This window comes from Ictalurus punctatus, chromosome 29, assembly GCF_001660625.3.
Source record: "Ictalurus punctatus breed USDA103 chromosome 29, Coco_2.0, whole genome shotgun sequence".
Classification (NCBI taxonomy): Eukaryota; Metazoa; Chordata; class Actinopteri; order Siluriformes; family Ictaluridae; genus Ictalurus; species Ictalurus punctatus.
In genome coordinates, this window is record NC_030444.2 from 3,125,943 (window position 1) to 3,147,868 (window position 21,926).

Consider the following 21,926-nt stretch of genomic DNA (forward strand, 5'->3'; position numbering starts at 1 on the left):
CTCCTGCTTAGTACACATTATTCTGTGTGTGTGTGTGTGTGTGTGTGCGTGTGTGTGTGTACCAAGAAGAGGGGCTTTCCTCCAGTACCCGTCCCGCACCTCGATGTAGTCGTACCAGCACAGACTGCTCTTGTAGAGGTCCATGGTGGTGAAGTTGAGCACTATCTGGAAATAAATAAACAAATAAATAAATAAATGAGGATCATGAACGGTTACAGACGTTACGGAAACGTTACAAAAACGTTTGTTTTGGGGGGTTTTTTTTCCCGTCGCAGGGCTGTGCGTTACCTTCTCCCCGGGTGTGACGGAGATCCTCCAGACGCAGTGCGTGTACGAAGGGTATCCGTTCGGGTAACCGGGAGACGAAAAGTTTCCCGCCGAGTCCTGCAACGTCTCGCCGCAAGCTGGTGGAGAACGGGGGGGTAAAATAGTGAACCATGATTCGATTTGGACGATATTATGCCTCACAGTAGACTGAAACGTGACCCTGATACCGTAACGTTCCTTAAGAAGCGCCTGGTGATTTATTGTTACACGTAAGGAGCTTGTTTCAGCGCAGAGAATACACGGAACCTTAAGGCGCCGGTAGCGTTAGGGAATCGGACGTCGCCTCTGAGACGAGCCAGATTTGCTCTTAACTTCGGCCAACCGTCGAGCTCTTTTTCCCTCCCGCTTAATTAGCCAACGAAGGTCTGCGGAAGTGCCTTTACACCAAAAAAATCGACCCGCTGCGTCTCCGTAAAATGCCTGAAAATAATAGTGAGCACATGTGTGTACTCTCAGGCTTGAATGACATCATCTTAATTAAAGCACGGGTTTGAACTGGACCGTTTAGCGTCGCGGTCCGCGATCGGGCCGAGAGGGTAAGAGGAATGCCTAACTGAGTGTTCACTCATTAAATTAATCAGAGAGAGAGAGAGAGAGAGAGAGAGAGACTTTTATACAGTAATTAGTGTCACCTCAGACAATGCACCAGTCATGAAGGGACATGGACCGAGAACATTTACAAATCAGCTGCTTTGTTAGTGAATATAATGAAGAATGAAACCACACACACACCCACCCACCCACACACACACACACACACACTCGCGGTAGATTACCTGGACACCTGTAGAGTTTCTTGGCTTGTGAAATGTCTCCTTTGCTGAGCCTGGTTCTCTGGCCGATCGCAGGCCGGACGCCGTTCTCGTCACGAGAAGGGAGGATGGTGTCCAAAAACATTCCCCTGAAAGACCGAGAGAAGACCGAGTGTTCGGAGCGGAGCGCGATGGCGAGAGCTACGTTTTCGTAAGTGCGTATACTCCATGTCTCACCTGGAGAAAGTGTTTCTGGCGTAATGCATGATGCTGTCGAAGTCGTACGGCTCGCCGAGAGAGTTCACCTCACCGGGCTCCATCTTTAGAAAGTTATATTCCTGACCTGCACATGATCACACACACACACACACACACACCGAGACAAGGTTATGGAATTATGCCGTCCTCTTCATTCAGAGCAGACGTGCAATAAATAACACGTGGGTAATGCCGTACCGGGCTGAATGTTGTCCCGGATGATGGTCACGTGATCGTCGCGATCGGGCCGCGTGTGCTCGTGCCAGAATCCGATCACGTGACCCAGCTCGTGAACCACGATGCCAAACTTGTCGCAGTTTTTCCCAATGGAGATGGCCTGAGGGCCGTTACCACGACGACCCACGTAGGAACAGCATCTGCGATACGAGAATGGATAATACATAATGAATGAATTCATTCATTCAAGTGTCGCTTCAAATCCTTCAGACGTGGACTTCCCGCGGACTCAGACGCCGGCTTCACGCGGAAATAACGCTTTTTGAGGCTTCCGTTTTTTAAATAGAAACATTAAAATAGAACGGCATTTTGGATATTTGGATAGCTTGAGTTCAATTTATTTAAATCTGCCGGATATATAGGCCAGTGGGGTAATATATTGTGGCAGCGTGTATTAAGTAAGGATTAAAACACTTGGGCGGCACACTATTCGAGGAAAATAATCAATGATAGAACCCATTTCACACATTCAGTACATTAAAAACACACACACACCCACACGAGTTATCGTACTTGACAGTTGGCATAGTTACTGTTAGTGCTTATAGAGAGGTGTCACACCCTGTAACAGTATATTATATTTACATAATGTGTACGTGTACGGGCATAAACGCGTGTCTGTGTGTGCCAACACGGCTAATCAGTTCATAACCCGGTATTAAGAGGGTTACGGTATTTGGCACCTTGTGCGTAATTTGGATGTCTTGGCGATGCTGTAATTATAGTTTGGTAGTACAAGCCCACAAAGCTGATTACTATAATCAGCATTGTTTCTGTGAAGACTCCTGAGAACCATGCTCACAGCTCTGTCATGTAAACAAATAAATAAATAAATAAATGATTCTGCAGAACATGTCACTTGGTGTCCCATGACTGTTCGTGACAGTCACCTCCAGGTCAGTATTGACCTTATAGTCCAGGTCAGTATATACTGTGTAATGCTTTGTTTTGTCTTGGCAGAGTCTTGCATATTCTTATGCAATCCAGAGTCGTATTACCTTGGACTCTTGTTCTAGTTCCTAGTTATTGGGTTTTTAAGTTTTCCAAGTAATTTCCTATTATCTCAAGCAGCAGCTTTGGGTGCTCGTGTGTCTCAGTCACTGTCGTCCGTTGCAGTGGCTGTTCTGTCCCCGACTGTGAGTCTGAGAACCCTGCTCTGAAGCGAATCCAGGCTGGCTGAGGAACCCATTCGAAAGCACGAGACATGTTATTAAAGGTAGGTCATGTAGAGTCTCTTGTGGAGTGCTCCATGTTGAACCGGTGCTACATTCAGAAAACGCCTTGCAGACCCAGCATAGTGATTATGTTGCAGTTCCTCTGTCATGGCTCCAGTCTTGACTGATGCTACATCTTGACCTCTGCTCAAGCTTCTGGTTCAGCCTATGACTTTCAAATATTTAACTTAGCTTCAGCCTCTGTTTATGTCCCCCTTTTAAACCTCGTTAGATATTTTTACGGATACTTTTTCATTTCGGGTCGCCGGTTCCAGTTCCCGCTGTATTTCGTCCTCTGCATTCTTAACAAGTATTAAGTATGAACCTGAACCTCGTCGTCCGTCCGTCCGTCGTATTTGTTAAGAAACTCCATTGTGTTGATTCGAATCGCAATGAACAACTGTTACTGTACGTTACTGTACAACAGACTTGTTCAGCGCCCAAGTACCAACCCCCAAAGTTCCTGAACGTTGACCAACTCCCAAGTAGGGACTTTCCGAGGGCTAAATATTTTACCCGGAACTTAATTTAGACCCTGGTCCTTGCGGTGGAAACACACCGAGTACCTGAAAAAGTCCGTAGTTCCTGGGGAAAGTTCCTGTGGTGGAAACGCGGCTTATGATAAAGGTTAAAGTCACTGTCCTAGCTTGTTCCCCAACCTTGCTTCTGCTCCTTCTTTCCTTTCTGCTCCTGTCCTTGAATGGGTCTTTGTCTCCACTTCTCTTTCAACCTCAGTCTTTGATTATGAGCCCCTGACGGTTCCCCTGCCCATATCAGCTAAATCTAACCCAGCTCCTTGCATCGAGATTTTCCTAGGGTCAAGCCCAGCCCATGAGACTCCCCCAGTGGTAGATACAGGCTGGGAACCTTCCCTAGTCTCCGTGTCAGCCTCTATTCCTTCCATTGTCTCAGTTGCAGCCTCTGATCCTGCCCCAGAGTCGGGCTGTTGTTTGTCTCAATTTCTTCACCAGATCATTTCTATGAACCTTTTCATCAGATGTCCCAGTGTTCCTAACAGGTCCTGTTTCCTTCCCACTGTTGCTCACAGGTCCTGCTCCTTCACTAGCTTTGCTCACATGGCTGCTTCCTTACAAGTGTTACTCACAGGTCCTGTTCCCTTCCCTGTATTGCTCACAGGTCCTGTTCCCTTCCCTATATTGCTCACAGGTCCTGTTCCCTTCCCAGTGTCACTAACTAACCTTCTTTCCTTCTCATTGTTGCTCACAGGTCCTGTTCGCTCCCCCAATGGTCCTCAAAGGTCCTGTTCTCACAACAATGTTGGTCCCAGGTCCTGTTCTCTCTCCCGATGATCCTCAAAGGCCCTGTTTCCGCCACAGTGTCGGACAAAGGTCCTATTCCCTCCCCCAATGTTCCTCAAAGGTCCGGTTCTACCCACAATGTTGTTCTCAGGTCCTGTTCTCTCTCCAAATGTTCCTCAAAGGTCCTGTTTTCGCCACAATGTTGGCCGAAGATCCTATTCCCTCCCCCTCGATGTTGCTCACAGGTCCTGTTCCCTCCTCAGCATTGCTCACAAGTCCTGTTTACTTCTCAGTGCTCTTCACAGGTCCTGCTCCCTCCCCACTGTTGCTTACATGACCTGTTACTTCCCCTGTTAGCCTCAGTCTTTAAGACCTTGCTCCTTTTCTACTGTCTGGCTCAGGCTACGTCTGATTTCTACCCTTGGCCCTGCGTTACTTGGCCGTTTCTATGTTTCTTGTTCTGTCTCTCGTCTTGTTTTAGGCTTCACAGCACCCGGGTCTCCAAGTCATGGGTTTTTCCCAAAATAAACTATACAATTAATTTTTTTTTTTGTTTTTTTTTTTTAAATTCTCTCAATGCCACACGCTGGATTCTGCTATTCTCTTACACTGTGGTGTTTCCACTCTTGGGAATGAACGGCAGTTCAATGAGCATGGTACAATGGATTATGTAGAAAGAGACACTCCACACCACACTGCATGATATTACAGAGAAGGGTCAGCATAGTAAAGTCAAAGCTCAAGCAATAGAGTGAAACCTTGAAAGTCAGTACTTATGCATGGCTAGGACACACACGCATACACACAGTCGTAATCTCAGTCAGGACTCTATTTATATTGTGGATTAGAACACCTAAAGCCCTTATTTCATTGCCAATGATAGCGCAGCGCAGCATGCGTGCACACACACACACACACTTGCTCTCGCAACACAAGCTCAAGCTAAAGTACCTCATCATGACGAACAAAGAATTACGAACCCCTGAACCCCAAACACAGATGCAAGGAGAGCTCACTGGCGCTATTCGCGACCAATCCTTCGTACACGCTGCAATATTACGCGACAGCAAACGCGCACAGACGTGCGGTGTAGATGTGTTTACATGAACAGGTGCGTGTGTGATTAACACCTGATTATTCTAACAGCCATGCTGTCTGTAAATAACATTCTGTAACGTTTTGCTGCATCCTTCTTTCTTCTCTTTGCGCTCTCTGAAGCCTATGAGCTTTGGCAAGTTCCTAAATTATTTTTGTATTTCCACCACTTTTTTTTTTTTCAGGCAACTCCCAGTTTGAGGTGTTTTCTCATTCCAAAACACTTTATCGCACAAATATGGCAACGATAAGACATATTTTCTGAATGCTAGTTGCCAAGGAGGATTTCATGGTCACTGAAACTAAATAGGTGAAAATTGGGGGGAAAAAAGACCAGACCTATTTGTTTTCGAAAAATTGGTCAGTTTTGATGAACTTGTGCAAACAACCACTGAGATCCCCCCCCACCGCACCCATTCTGATGACAGTAACTGAAGCTCTTGTATCTGCATGATTTCATGCATTGCTCGGCGCAGCTCCTACGTGATTGGCTGACTGGATAATTGAATGAGCATGAATGCGCCGGGCTACAAGTGTTCCCATTAAAGTGCTCGGTGAGTATATTAGCTTACCGTATCGTAGTAGCCGTGATGCCGTGATGGACAGATATTGATTTAGTGCTGCTCGTCTAACTCTCGTCTCTCGTTTATTATTTTTTTTCCCCTCTCTCCCTCTCTCTCATTATCACGCTGGCTCGTTAGATGCCATTCCACAGAACAATGGCCGGCCTGCTCGGCGTGGTAACGAGGCAGGAAGGAAAAGTGAGCTGACTGTAGTAAAGTCGTCTCCTCTGACACGCTCATACACACACACACACACATACACGCACTGCTTCGTTTTCAAAACACACACACTACAGGATGCCCACATAACAATGAGAGGTGAATGAGTAAGAGAGGTTTGTTTTTTTCAAACCGTGGCAATCTAACATTTGAGTTATTACCTGAACGAATACCAAACAAGTGAGTATCCAATTATCCCAAACCTATATACTGTACCTTTTACATCAGAGCATGCCCCCTTCTCTTTCAACCTCTCTCTCTCTCTCTATCTATCTCTCTGCTCTTTTCTTTCTATGCTTCTAAATCAGCTGTGTGTTTCAGCCCCAATCCAAACAATGGCGTCATTTACTAATGACGCGAAAGCCGGTCGAACCGTCGGACCGTGTCGACTGCAAATCGTCTGGAGGGCCGAACCTTTGAAACGAGTCCCGCTGGAACGCGTTCATCAAATGAGTCGCTTGTGTACGGGCGCCTTAGGCGTTATAAAGTGTTGTACTGTGTTACGTTGCACCCTATGACCTAATGATTCGGCGCACGCTCGTACGCGAGGTCTCACCCGCACGGCCGGTACGTGAAGACGATGTAGCTCTCTTCGTCTGTTTTCTCAACGAAGGTCACGCAGGTCTGTTTCTCCCAGTGTCTCATGGCCTGCTTAAACATCGCTCTTTGACTGCCTGAGAAACACACACACACACACACACACATATATGAAATATAGCACCACGCATACAGTGTTTCATCTTTTCTCATATAAGTATTAAACACCCAAACCTAACAAGCATAGACACCTCCATGCATGCCCGCATGAACACACACACACACACACACACACACACACACACACACACTCACTCAGTTTCAGAACACACACATTTCACATACACACAAACAGTGGAAAATAAATGCAACGTAGAGCTGTATACTGCAATCCTTTTTTTTTTTTTTTTTTTTTTTTTTTTACACACACACATATATATACATATTTATATATAATATCATGATAATGATTATGTACGCTTATTAACCTTCTGAGTAACCAATCAGATTTGAGAACAGCTCTGTGTGTGGTATAAGTGAACATCAAAAAGATAAAAATTTGTCCTGATGATGCTTACATATTATGAATGACAAAAACAAACAAAAAAAACACTTAGCCATTTCGGAGACCTTTAATCACATGTCTTCCTGCTTTCAGACTGCTCGCTCTGATTGGCTGAAGGCACCCAGAGGGCTGTAACACCAGAAACAGGTGCAAACACACACACACACACACACTGTACACGTTACTCACCGGTGAAGTTGCCTCCTATAATGTAAGGGATGACACCTCCGGGCCAGATTCGCTCTGCTCTGGAAGTGGCGGCTCGTGGGACGCGAGATTTACCCGCTCTCGCCCTTCTCTCTCTCTCCCCGCTGCCCACTGAGCCAGCTCGCGAGCTCTCCTCCTTACTTGTGTTCTTCGATGGTTCTGCACGAAGAAAGTGAACGCGTGTGCAAATATTACATATGCTGCAAACACGTCGCAATTCTGGATTAGCTTTTAAACCTTAGTAGGCAGGCTAAACTTCCTTAAATGAAACACGAACCCTACCGCTATCCCCTGTACGTAGAAGCGGCAGCACTGCCAGCATGAGAGTTCTGAGAGTTCCTCGACTTCGCTCCGGTCCTAGCGGAGTTGCTTCTAGCGGCCTGATCTAAACCACTGCGTCCCTGACCAGGCAGTTACTAAGGATGAACGACTGTTCGTTTGAAATACTGCGTTTGTATTCGTTCCACGCTAATATGCACACATTCACGCGGTAGCCTAGAGCGAGCACGAGTCGATAACCTGTCCTGCTTCCTACGGCGCTTCCTCCGTGCTAGCGAAGTCTTCGTGTCGGATTCTCCGTGTCGAAATGCCACGGTAGCCGGCTATGAAGTGATGAAGGGATCAGCGGATATTAAAATCGAACACCTCGAACTTTAAATACGCTCACGCGGAAGAGAGAGAGAGAGAGAGAGAGAGAGAGAGAGGCAGAGGTGTGGACATGTGTGAGAGCGAACTTACCGAGACCCAGTCGTCGTATTCTCTCTAGCAGGAGGTATAACTGCCCTCGCTTTTTGGTGGAGTCGTGCTCTTCTGCGCCACCTGAAACGCAAACGCCGGCGTTTATGGCATCGTGGAATCGTGATTCAGCGCGTTATAGATGTGACGTCATTACGGCTGTTAGATCGGCGTTATGAAGGCATCTCTTCCTGCCCGAGTGTGACAGGAAAGGTGTGAAATTCCACAGAGTTTGTGTGTGTGTCATCTTTACTGTTTTCCCACCTCACTTCAATCTTTACTTTTTTACTTCTCTCATAAGGCCTCCATTGTCATCACTCCATCAGCACTTATTCCGTTTTTCTAACCCACTTATTCATTCTCCCCGTCTTTCCTCTCTCGTGTACGGCACACACACACACACACACACTCTTGATCTGGTCTTTCCCTCTCTTTCTGTAACCCTCTCTCACTCTCTAATTCTCTCTCTCTCTCTCTCTCTCAGGAATGTCAAAGTGGACAGGAAAATCAGGAACAAACAAAACCGGCCGAGTCGGAGGCTCAGGAAAAGGCTGAGGTTAGGGATATGCGCATGCATACACACATATACACATACACACACACACACATACACACACACACACCCCTATACACTTTGGCACTAACGTAGCTGCACGCATTAATGTCTTCTCTGTATTATATGAACATGTCGTCAGCGTGTCCGTTTGGATCACGTGGATCCTCCCGACCCTCGGGACGCGTTAAACAGAAACCAGACGTTGTCCTGATGCTAAGGATTACGGCCTAGGCTTAATCTGTCAAGGATCATCCTACAACACAATAGCCATTGATGTGCTCGGATAAATCATGAAGAACTAGAGGGAGGATATTATTCCAGACAAAACTCAAACGCACTGACACACACACACACGCACACTTTCCTCTCTCTGGCTCTTTAAACACACACACACACACACCAAACTCGCACGTACGCACACCCAGATGGCTTGCTGATGCTGCTCCAGAGACGAGACAGTGGCATTTATCAAGTCTAATCACCCGGGGCTTTAAAACTCCACCGATATCAACTCCTCCGAACCTGTAATCAACTAAATATCATCTTACTCAAGCGCGCTAATCCCCTCGTATCCTCCGTGCTGTCTCCCAGCTCGGTATATCCTACCCTGCGAGTACGTACGAGTCTAAAATACACAAACGCTCAAAATCCCTATCGCTTCAGACTCTCTCGCTGTCTCTCGTATTCAGGATTAAAATGGCGATGAATAGAAATACTTACGGAACGGCTCATGCTAGCGGCACTCTCGGTGCTTTATGAGATTAAGACCTAAGGTTCAATGGAAGCAGGACAAACTGTTAACAGGTAAATATGTAAATGAATAAATAAAAACCACACTCGGGTTACACAGCAGGACCTACAGGGGGCTGCGGCGCGTATATTTCTGTCCTTCTTCCGAAAGCTGGACGGCGGCGTTATGTCATACGCTAGCGCTCGGGACAGCGTGAACCTTACCCGACGTGTGGCCTTGCCTCGCGTGCCGGTGCCGAGCGAGGTCTATCGTCCTGTCGACCTGAAACATTTTCAGATCCTCCTCGTCCAAGGCGATGTCTCCCCAGAAGACCGCTGGAGAAAGCGAATGAGACAGAAAGAAAAAAAAAAAAAAAACAGACATATGTTACAACACACATCGTTAGTAAAGACACGAACGCGCTGTTCGGGAGCCGCGTCGCATTTCCACACGCTCTCCGGAACGTCAGCGCTGTCTCACCGCAACCTCTGATTTAAAACACACATATTACAAAACAACGACGACGGCGAGGCGCGACGGTCCGCTCGGACGCCGATGACATCGCGAGTCTGACTGCGGGAGCAGGATCTTAATTAGCTTCTTCACGCTGAAACTATTCCTGGAGGAAAGGAAGAACTAGCGGCCGTGTCGTTTCGGAGCGAAGAATTACTCAAAGTTGCGTCACGTTCGAGCCATTTACTTTCCAAGAATGATCCCGATTTCCTTCCCGACTCGAATTCCCGCTGAGCCGTGCCCTAGCTTATTCTCAGTCGCGCCCGGCGCGTCGTACGACGTTCTTGATTTAGACGCCTGTCGCCGAGGAGACCGTAGAGATGGCTATGATAGAGAACATAATGAGACAAAGACGTACTTAACCTTGATGCTTAACAAAAACAAACAAAAAAAAAAAACACAATGCAAGACTGGATGTTTCAATGAAATTGAAATGGGTTCACACACCCGTATGTGTGTGTGTGTGTGTGCATTCTTCATTCTCTGCTCTCGTACAATACCCTTTCCCAGTCTCTTAACGGCACTCTGTATTTGCTGGGTATCAGCGCTCTTTGTCTCTTGGGACCAAAACCTAAGTATAGCTCTCGTCTTTGTGTGTGCGCGCTGCTGGAAGGTCATGTCGGAGGATTCCGCCTTCGTGTCACTGCTCTGCACTAAGTGACGTACCTTAATGCTACTTTCACTTGCGCCGTGGATTGTCGACGTACGCTCTACGATGACAGCGACGTCGGTGACCTATCGATGTTACGAGGTCCGAGCGATCTATAGACGAATAAAGAATGCATGAATCCATACGACCTGTATAAAGGGATTGGGCAGAAATGCTGAAACAGCCACCGGGAAAAACGCTGAGGTAACAGCTGGCCGCGAGAACACTGCTTGTGCGAGGCGGACTGAACCGACTCCGTCGGGGTGGATGAAGCGGTAGCCCCGGGTGTCTGGGACGAGTAGATTTTGTGCTGGGTTTAATTAGTACTTGCCCGGCGGTAGGTTAAAAAAAAAAAAAAGAAAAAAGTCATATCTAATAACATCAAGGACGAAAGAGAGCTGTGTGTCTACTTCGTACTGAAGAATCGATTCGGAGTCAGCGTTGGAGTCGACTCCGTTCTGACGACGTTAACGCGGCACGGTTGTGTTCGGGTAATGTTTGTACAACACGCCCATTAACGCTAAACCGTGCACAGCAGGGCTCAAGCACAAAGTTTGGTTTTTATCTAGTATCTGGAGCGTTAATGAACTTTATAGTGCGTAGACTACGTCGAAAAGCCCCATGTTACAATATGCGCCGATGGAAGTGAAACCGAATGGACGTCCTGTCTTTACAGCGCGACGAGACGAGAAATCTCTCTGACATGTGATCTGGGATTTGGGATTGGAGGGGAGGTGGAGGCGGGGGGGGTGCTTCGGAGCATTTTGTGAAATCTGCACTAGAATGAAATGGAGTTATGATGTCGGATGGGGCCGGGTCATTTTAATCCGAGAGTTTTAATCTGAAAAAAATACGAGATTACGCTTCGTTCGAATGAGGTTAAACCCGGCGTATTTTTCATATAAATTCTCCTTTGATTTATTATCATGAAGTATAAAACTGTACAAATAACCGACAGTGAAAATAAGGTGTTCGGGTACGATCTTAACCTGTGTGTGTGTGTGTGTGTGTGTGTGTGTGTGTGTGTTATTTAGGGTCAGACAGCTGGTTTAATCCATGAGAGCTCTGTCCTTAGATGATATGTTTATCTCTCTCCAAACGCAGCAGCGTGTATTACAGACGAAAGCAGCGACGGGAAGGAGAACGGCATGGCGCGGCACGCCGCACACGCACACACGCGCACGCACGCGCGGCAGAAAACCCCGTCCGCGTCTTCTGAGCTTTGGGACGGAGGACTCTGAGCGATGTGTTCCTGTAAACACGTCAGCGGTTATGTAAATGCGTATCGGGGGGATACGCCGAGGACGGGTTTCTCTAACTGATGTATGACTAAAGACCTCTGAGGGACGTGAGCGAGAGCGAAGTGACGCAGAGCATTCTGGGTAAACGCCAACAGCAACTCCTTAGAGGTCTGGAATTGTGTGGAAGAACAGAGACGAACGCTTGAATAATCCTCGCGGAAAACAAAAAAACAAAACAAAAAAAAAACACGACCGGAAAGTCCGACTCCTGAAGATGTCCTGGAAGTTTATGCTAAAGGAAAGTATATCGTGAAACTTCAGAACATTGCTGAGGAGAAATCCAACCTGATTCCAATCACGTGATGCTCAGAGACTCGTCTTCAGTCGACGCCGAAATGACCCTAAACTGTAATAAAACTTGTATGAGGACGACACATCTTCCCTGAGACTCTCTCTCACTCTCTGTACATCTGTGAGCTGAGCAGCTGTCGGTCGGACAGATCGGACAGATCGGACAGGTCCTTTCACGCGTCGCTTCGTGTTCGAAAGCCGTAATTGCTTAATTGGTGAAATGCATTCTGGGAGGAAGCGTGCGCGCTGCTGATTCACGCTTTTCCGCTCCAAAGCAAACAGTCGGAGACGGGCCGAAGCGCTGACTCGGGAATATTCGGCGAATTTTCGGAAGCTGGCTGTCAGGCCGGAGTGCTCCTGGAAAATCCTGTTTAACAGAAGGTGACTCCGCGGACGAGCTTCCCTTCTGCCCTCGATGCACGCTCGCGCACGCAGCCTACGTCCTGTGTTCGCATGTCAGGTCCGACTTATCGCAAAGACAAACCAGCTGGCACGGTGCCACCAATACCCCCCCCCCCCCCCCGCCGCCGTTCGTACAGAACACGCCGGCGCAGATTCGCTGAAGTGAGCGATCTTTACGTTAAAGAGCACGCTCGAGTAGGGCATTGTGCTTTCTCTTTCGTTCCCTCGGCCGCTTCTGCCGTGCGTACGTTTTTATTATGAAAACACTCTTTTGTGCATGAATGAGCGTTTGAGCTCCAGAAAGAGACAGAGAGAGAGGGAGAGACAGAGAGACACAGAGCGAGAGAGAGAGAGACACACACAGAGTGAGAGAGAGAGAGAGAGAGACACAGAGCGAGAGAGAGAGAGAGAGAGACACAGAGCGAGAGAGAGAGAGAGACAGGAGACTCTTCTCTAGCTAAGTGGCAGGATGCAGGCTACCAGGAAGAGATAAGTGCCTGAATGAAGTGGGCTCCCACACTTGCTCCTTTTACACACACACACACACACACACACACACACATATAAACATACACAGAGGGAAATCGGCGTACAAAGAGATGGAAATGTGTTTAGTGCACTCTAATGGCATTGAGATAAGCACAGAGCCAAAATGTTCACACTCGCTTTTCCCTAGAGCAACAGAAGCAAGACCACCGAGAGCACGGGGTCATTTCCACGTTACACACACGTGATGCGCATGCACGCACTGGCCGCTCGAAGCCATGCGCTTACACTCGAGGAAACGCGAGAGAATTCGAACCGCACACGCGTGCGAACACGAAACGGACAGAAAACGACACCTTCGGGCCGATTCGACAGGAAAAACGAGATCGCGTGGCGCGACGTAGGATGTAGACGCTCGAAGACGTTTCGGTTCTCGGAAAAAAAAAAAAAACGAAAGGTCCGTCTCTGCGGTTAGTGCGACGCAAACTCACAATCCTGAGATGCCCGGCTTAAGATATGTGTGTGTGTGTGTGTGTAATGACAGTAGTGAAAAGAGACATGGTTTTTAAAGCCTCTCCCTCTCATTAAGCTGCAAACTGGCCTACCATTAACCTTACACACACACACACACACACACACACACACAAAACACAAAACCTATCCTAGCGTAAACCTAGAATTGTATAGCCCTACTGTATAATCCTGCACAACAACACACTGCAAACACACAATCTCAGCCAGAGGGAATACATAAGAGATGTATATGCGGAGGCATTGACATACAAAGACACACACACACACACACACACACACACACACACACACACACACACACACGCCCATTAGGCAGTATCTCGGGTTTGTTTGTGTTTCTCTGCTCCCTTATTCAGGGGGGCGTGGGCCGGATTTGCATAATCTGAAAAGGATTGGTTATTCTGCAGTGACGGGGCCATTACGATAACAATGTCTTAAGATAACAGCGGCAGATAAACGCGCTGTAATGACTGCGTAATGATACGAGCCCGTTACTGGCCTATTGATACTCGTACGCCTTTGCAGTTTCAGTAAATAAACGAAAGCCGAACTCACAGAGCCGCGTGTTTGTTTTACAGCCCGGCTCGAATCGCTACGGGGTTCGCTCGGTCGAATGGGGACGACGCGATCGTTTCGTTTCCTGCTCGTTATGCGTCCGTTCTCTATTTTTAGTGGCTTTTTATTTATCCGTGTGTAGGTTATTAGACGGTGAGGAAAACAACAACAAGTGACAGTGATACTGATGTGTGTGTGTGTGTGCTTTGGCGCCTTAGCTAGCAGTGCTAGAAGGCAGCAGTTAAAACGCTCACTCAGCTAGCTTCTGCTCCAGCGAGATGCCGATCGAAGCTGCTCAATGGCTCGGTCAGCATTTCGCGTCTCGCACACAACGGCGGTGTTCATCGTCGGTTTAAATCCGGCACGGCGTTAGGAGAATTATGTAAATAATGACTCGCATTTATTCCGAGGTCCTGAAGACGACCAGGACATACATCCAGTGGATGTGAATCTTCTTGAAGATCTCGCTTTTGTTTACTGAGTTAATAAATAAGCTGCTTAAATAATTATGTCAATACAAGGACCTCATGAGAATAGTAAGACAAACTTGTGTGTGTGTGTGTGTGTGTGTGTGTGTGTGTGTGAGCGATGATGTAAATATTGTCCGCCCTTTCCCTCAAGTGATTCTCACAAATATTTTTCAGTTTAGGAAAACAGAGGTCCTCCCTACAACCATCTAATACTCTCCCACACGTTCCCTCCCCCTACACACACACACGCACACACACACACACACACACTCTCCCTAAACGGTTGCTTTCTGATGCTTTAAAGTTGGAAAACAGCTTAACGGTTGCAAGTTAACAAACGCTGCCAGAACAATGAGGCAGCTTCTCGGATTTACAACGACTGTGTAAACGTTACGAGCGGGACGACGGCGAGACGGAACGCATGCGGAGACGCCGAGAGAGGAGAACGGGCGACAGAGAGCGAGCGGGTGAGAAAGAGTGACACACGGGGAGAGCATTTAAAAAGCCTTTAACTGCAGACTGTTTTAAACATCTGTGCAAGGTTCTCTCTCTCTCGCTCTCTCACACACACACACACACACACACACACACATTGGCGTACATGTGACGCACATAATACAAAGAACAGAAACGACAACACATTACAGTCCTTTAGATGGTCGTCAGTCAACGTACCCCCCCCCCCCCCCCCCCCCCCCAAAAAAAAGAAAAGAAACCGCAGATGTGTCCAGATGTGGAAAGCTGTCTAGCTGTCTGTCTGATCAATAACAATAATAAAATGGACCACTGCGGTTTGACTGTTGCCAAACTGAAATATAGTGTCTCTGGTTTCCTCAAGAAAACAGGACAGTAGGTGGATATGCTGCACTTAATTACCCCTAGGTGTGAATGTGTGTGTGTGTGTGTGTGTGTGTGTGTGTGTGGGACTGGCATCCCATGCAGGCTGTATTCCCGCCTTGCACCCAGTATTTCCGTGACCCTGACCAGGATAAAAGTGCTTACTTGAGACAAATGATTGGATGAATGAACATGTTGCCCATCACACTGGATGCCAGTGAAGACACACACACACATACACACACACACTTAATCTCTGCTCTGCAGACATTTGCACACATCTGCTTGCTGTCAAGGAGACAACGTGATCGCGGACAGGTGGCGCACGTGCCCGAGTGATGGCGGTGTGAGCGTGGTTTTGGGGAATCACGGGATCATCCCAAAAGGGGGGGGGGTGTAGAGGGGGGGGGGGGGGCTGTGAAGGAAGGAGAAAGTCATCACTGTTCAAAACAATCTCTACTCAGTCTCACTCCCATCAGTGCAGCTAGAAAAAAATCCAAGTTGTGCAGGCTCGCTCGCGCGCAACCGAACTACACAAATAATCGGTGCAATCCGATAATTGGAAAAATAAAACATTAAAAAATTCTTATGCGGTAACAGAAAAAGTGAGAAAGTAATCTACCTGTGCCATAGCCATAACAATTCATCATCATCATCATCATCATAATAATAATAATAATAATAATAATAGTCTTACCAGCTTTGCAGGGATCTTTGTAGTCTATGGTCTCCGTTTTCTCCTCTTCATAATAATCGAAGCTCTCCTCGTAATCTAAACAGTTGTACACGGACACTTTGCCCCAAAAAGTGAAGCCGGCCAGCAGCAGAGTGATCCAATGCATTTTACTAGTCCGTGTTGAATGCATGCAGTCCATCGGGAGGGAAAGAAAAAAAAGGAAGAAAGAAAGAAAGAAAGAAAGAAAAGCGGAGTGTGCGGGCTTGGAGGGCTCGCGCTGCAATTTAGCAGCTCGCGTGGAACCTCATTGGTCCGGTACGACGAGCAGGACAGGACGGAGCGGGGGCTCGCGCAGGTCTCTCAGAGGACGACGCACACACCCCCTCCTCCAACCCCGCCGGCATGCACGCGTGCTCCCGAAGGGCAAGAGCTCCGTGGGTCAGAGCTCACTGAGAAAGACAGAAAGAGAGAGAGAATTCTAGTAACTGTCAGACTTCACATCTTTTATAGGCTACAGCCTAGTAAAAGCATCACGAGGCAGCTTTACATTATGTAAACAATGTCAAATCAATTAACAAAGAAATGAGTCCAAAAAAACCCATAGTGACTAGTAAACAAATTGGGATGTGAGGTGAAATATAATAATAATAATAATAATAATAATAATAATAATAATAATGCAATAAATTCGATCACTTCCTGATTTGTCTTGAGTTGAGTCTTGACACTGCTTATAAAGCCTAACACCATTACTTACAGTATTAGGTGCCTCCTGTTGTTGTTATTATTATTAGTAGTATTAGTAGTAGTAGTAGTTGTTCTTGCTGTTTCTTGGTAAATGGTCAAAAACACTTTTTTTTTTATTAGAGCTAATCTGGTTTGTGAGAACTTTTTTTTTTTTAAATCGTGATACATGATATATTCGTGATATATCTCGTGAAAAAACGCCTTCAGTAGGTAAGTGTCAGAATAGCTCGCCCATCCTCACTGTCTCAGAAATAAACAGCACTCATGAGTACTCCTCCCGCCAGACCAGAACCCCCCACCCCCGACGCTGGGGGTTGTGCCATCAAGGACACCCACTTGTGTCGCTTTAGTATGAATCGTTATACCTTTAGAAATGATGTAAGGTACATAACTGGACGTTGAGGACCACTTTTAAAGCATTACTCTAAAGGTGCACCGCATGCACTAGGTAATAAACATACATAATAAAGCACAAAACTCCTGTGCATCCTTGATGGTGTGGTGCGCGCAGGAGAGAGAGAGAGAGAGAGAGAGAGAGAGAGAGAGAGATAGAGAGAGAGAAAGAGATAGAAAGATATATAGAGAGAGAGATAGATATAGATATATATATAGATATATATATATAGAGAGAGAGAAAGACATATATAGAGAGAGTGATATATATATATATACATATATATAGAGATAGAGAGAGAGAGAGAGAGAGAGAGATCGAGAGTGAGTGAGAGAGGGAGAGAGAGATAGAGAGAGATAGATATATATATATAGAGAGAGAGAGATATATATAGAGAGAGAGAGAGATATATATATATATATAGAGAGAGAGAGAGAGAGAGAGAGAGAGAGAGAGATAGATATATATAGAGAGAGAGATAGAGAGAGAGAGAGACAGAGAGAGATAGAGAGAGATGCACGATGAACGTCTCACATTCTAGCGCTGTATATGACAAAAAGATCCCTTCGACTCCGCGGCACGAGCCCAAATAGTGTAACTTACCGAAAGTGGCGCGAGCGTCCGGTCCGCCGCGAAGCTAGAAAGCAGTAAACGCCTGAATCTTTGTTATAAAATAATTAAATAATAATAATAATAATAATAAATAAAGAAATAAATAAAAGCGATTTGCACTCCAAACGCGTGCGCCCACCCGCCGTGCACGTGCTGCTCACGGGGCTTGCGCGGCTGAGAGATGGCACGCGCTTTTATATACACCTGTGTGTAAATCTCTGAAATGCTACCTGACCTATTGTGGACACAGGCGTCTCTCTCCGACAGGAACAACCGGTTTTCTTTTTTTTTCTTTCCTTGGGACCGAGCCGGTAGCTGTAAAAGTAACACGGTGCCTAAAATTTCAGTAATCCTCCTAATAAAAGGGCGCGCGCACAGAGGCGTCCGGATGTGAGGTAACTTTCCATGTAGGTGAGAGGAACCGTTATAAACGCCACTGAGGCTTTTAACAAACCCCATTTAGCCCTTCTTTTCGGGGCCCATAAATGTACACACACACACAGAGAGAGAGACTAGTAGTAGTACTAGTACCACCAGTACCACCCTACTTTGTCACCGAAGTGGTATTCTTCTCAAGGGTACATCTTTTGTAGCTACCTTTAGTATGGAAAGGTGTATGTACCGTAAAAATATTCCTCCAAAAGCTAATTAAAGGTACAAGAGTGCTCCTTAAGGTCCAGTTGTGTACATTAAATCAGAGTTTAGAGAGACGTGCTAATACTATTAAAAATATATATTTAAAAAAAAAAAAAAACTACAGTTCTTCCCAATACAAGTCCAGTAAAACCTCTCATAAGTGACCGCCATTTTGTAAACTAATTAGTCAATTAGCTATTAGCTTCGTCCTAAACCGCATATTAACCATTAAATGTGTCAAAAAAAAAATAGTATATTGAGGAAATTATGTAGGCTGTAATCTGTCTCAGCTTCATTCACAGCTAAGAGAGAGAGAGAGAGAGAGAGAGAGAGAGAGAGAGAGAGAGAGAGAGAGAGAGAGAGAGAGAGAGAGCCTTTATAAATCCTAGGTATTTTTGTTTTAGTGTTTTGATCATGCTAGAGCTAATAGCACAGGGGTCTGTGACTCTCCGGGACCCGCTCGCGCTCCTGTGCTGTATAGAACTGGATCAAAGCGGTTCTGAGGTGAATAATTTGCCCTGAAAAAAAATAATAAATAGATAAAAAAAAAATAAAGTCGAGTCAGACTCGGTGGTTCTTTAAACCTTTATGACTACACTGAAATTGACATTTTATCACACGAGTGGAGAAGTCATGCTAGTGTGTGTGTGTGTGTGTGTGTAAACATGAGAGGTTACAAACAGAGCGACCTCATGTAAAGCGAGTAGCGCCACTGAAACCTCGAAGCCCTGCCATAAAAAAGTAGCCTTACTTATGTAGCAGGCTTTTAGGGACATTTATGAAGCGGGGTTTTACACTCTGTTGTTAACTCAGTCGGTGTATGAGAGAGAGAGAGAGAGAGAGAGAGAGAGAGAGAGCTTACCTCAGGAAAATGCCCTCAGGGTCTACACGGCTTCAGAGCGCAGGCTCATCCTCCACGACTGTGTCTCTGTCACAAACTCTTCTCCTTCTGCTGTTGGACTCTGCTGCTGACTCGGTACCGGGTTTATTTTATTTTATTATTTGTTCCCCCCCCCCGAACGGGCCCGTTTCCCTGGAGATTAGTGAGCGCGTCTCTCCTGGCTCGCGCGCTCAATCGCTCGCTCGCTCGCTCTCAGCCGCGCGCGCACAGATTAATCCCCCCTCCACCACCACACACACACACACACACACACATCACACGCACACACTCCCTCCTCCCCTCCCCTCCCCTGCTGACGTCACGTCATCAATCTATCAAGCTGTGCGGAGCTGAACTTCGGGGAAGCTTTCGGGGCGCGAGACACGACATGCCGGTGACTGTTATCGTAAATGACAGTTGACGGCACTGTTTGCCGAAAGGGGGGAGTGGGGGTTAGGGGTATTAGCTAATGCATGCTCAAACAGCTAATGCTAATACTTTGCATATTCATTGCTAATTTGCATACTGGTCGTCATGCTTTTTTGGGGATCCAAACGTGTAACATGAAGGAGTGAGGTGTTCTGAGGACAGAATAAAGTTGTGTCAAAGAGGCTAAGGAAAGAATAGAAACATTTTAACAGAAGGTGCTGTGATGCAGCCTGAGTTCCTTTCACCACCCAAAAGTGGATTATTTTTCTGTAACAGCGTGTTCCAAAGTGTTTCATTCCTCTTGTACGACAATTTGTAATTTATTAATCAACAATGTGTCACGTTTTTTTAAAATTATTATTATTCGTTTAGAGTTACATTTAGCCTAACGTCGTCTCATCCAGGTGTGTATGCCTACTTCATGTCAGAGAACATGAGGACACGGGAAGAACACACACAGAAACCCCTCGCAGACAGTGACTCGAGCTATCTGCTGCACCACAGCAGCACCCACAGATTCAAACAAACTAAATAATTTGTATTACTTGTAAAAATGACGAAGAAGAGAGTTTAAAACAAAGAACAAAACAGTGTGCCAATGGGATAAATCAGTGATTAGTGAGTGGATGTTGGGAACAATGGTAATTAGTGATTGGACATTGTGAACAATGTTAATTAGTGATCGCACATTGGGAATAATAGTGATTAGTGATTGGACATTGGGAACAATGGTAATTAGTGATCGGATGTTGGGAAAATGGTGATCAGTGATTGGATGTTGGGAACAATAGTGATCAGTGATTGGATGTTGGGAACAATAGTGATCAGTGACTAAATGTTGGGAACAATGGTGATCAGTGATTGGATGTTGGGAACAATAGTGATCAGTGACTAAATGCTGGGAACAATGGTGATCAGTGATTGGATGTTGGGAACAATAGTGATCAGTGATTGGATGTTGGGAACAATAGTGATCAGTGATTGGATGTTGGGAACAATGGTGATCAGTGATTGGATGTTGGGAACAATGGTGATCAGTGATTGGATGTTGGGATTAATGGTGATCAGTGATTGGATGTTGGGAACAATGGTGATCAGCGATTGGATGTTGGGAACAATAGTGATCAGTGACTAAGTGTTGGGAACAATGGTGATCAGTGATTGGATGTTGGGAACAATAGTGATCAGTGATTGGATGTTGGGAACAATGGTGATCAGCGATTGGATGTTGAAAAGTCTACAAAAGTCTGTGATAACGCTTCCCTTTCTGACCTAATGTCTCTAGTCCCGTAGCTAGTCTCTGCTATGATGAGCCGTCTTCCTCTAAGTAAATTACATTACGCATACGCCGCACTGGTTCAGAAAACTGGTCCACCACTTCCCACGTACTGATCCCTGTGACAGAGTTTACTATAGATAAAAACGTTCTCTCAATAATTCTAGCTACTGGTTGACTTTTAGCTACAATGATGTCTATGGCAATATTTGTTAATACGATAATAATAATTTCAGCCCAATATTCATAGAAGGAATCCAGACACTTTTTCTGCCTACGTCAGACTCATCATTATTGAGATTGATTGCCAAACTGCAGATGGTAATGATTTGTCAAGACACACAGGGGCCCTGTAGAGACTGAAGTGAGATATGATAGGAAGGGAACAGAACGAAACAGGCTGGGAGTCATTTAAACGTTTCATGATTGAACTGAAACAGAAGATGAACGCTGTTTTCTCTATGAGTGAATCTATATAGTCTCCTCTGTATGGTTCCTATACACAAGGACATACACAGGACATTCTCCAGGTATTCATTAAGAGAGGTAAATAAAGGAGGTCTGACGTCCCCCTGAGAAACAAGTGAGCGATCTGTCCAAATGGTGAGTATATGTAGATTAATGAACAGTGTCCTAGCTGGGCTCTATTTTTAAACGGCATCGATCTGTGATATGCCGAAAAGTTGGAAAAGTCCAATGCAAACAGTCCTGTTTTAGAACTCAGATGATTAATCCTGCACTCAAACACACACACACACACACACACACACACACACACTTGTCTTATACGTGTGAGGACTTTTCAATTACATGGTAATTACTGCAATGCTACACCTAAACCTAACTTTGGTAGCCTCTTGTAGTGTTTTCATAAAAGCTAAAGTGTTATAAATAAATAAATAAATAAATAAATAAATCCGTCAAATATTCCTAGCATTGTGCGGAGATCATTACTTGTGTATTATTTGAAACATAACACGTTGA

The 21,926-nt window shown here is 45.9% G+C and overlaps 1 protein-coding gene across 1 annotated transcript in view; it reads right to left on the reverse strand.

Moving 5' to 3' along the window:
- tll1 (tolloid-like 1) overlaps positions 1-19,472 on the reverse strand; it is a 31,555-nt gene extending 12,083 nt beyond the window's left edge. The window contains exons 1-11 of the mRNA XM_017461792.3: positions 19,220-19,472; positions 15,990-16,417; positions 9,479-9,589; positions 7,972-8,052; positions 7,216-7,392; positions 6,481-6,598; positions 1,536-1,714; positions 1,317-1,422; positions 1,104-1,228; positions 289-404; positions 63-165 (exon numbers count right to left, since the gene is read on the reverse strand). Coding sequence (XP_017317281.1) covers positions 63-165; positions 289-404; positions 1,104-1,228; positions 1,317-1,422; positions 1,536-1,714; positions 6,481-6,598; positions 7,216-7,392; positions 7,972-8,052; positions 9,479-9,589; positions 15,990-16,167 — 1,294 coding nt within the window. The 5' untranslated portion in view covers positions 16,168-16,417; positions 19,220-19,472. The remainder of the gene's footprint in view (positions 1-62; positions 166-288; positions 405-1,103; positions 1,229-1,316; positions 1,423-1,535; positions 1,715-6,480; positions 6,599-7,215; positions 7,393-7,971; positions 8,053-9,478; positions 9,590-15,989; positions 16,418-19,219) is intronic.
- Between the last annotated feature and the right edge of the window lie 2,454 nt (positions 19,473-21,926).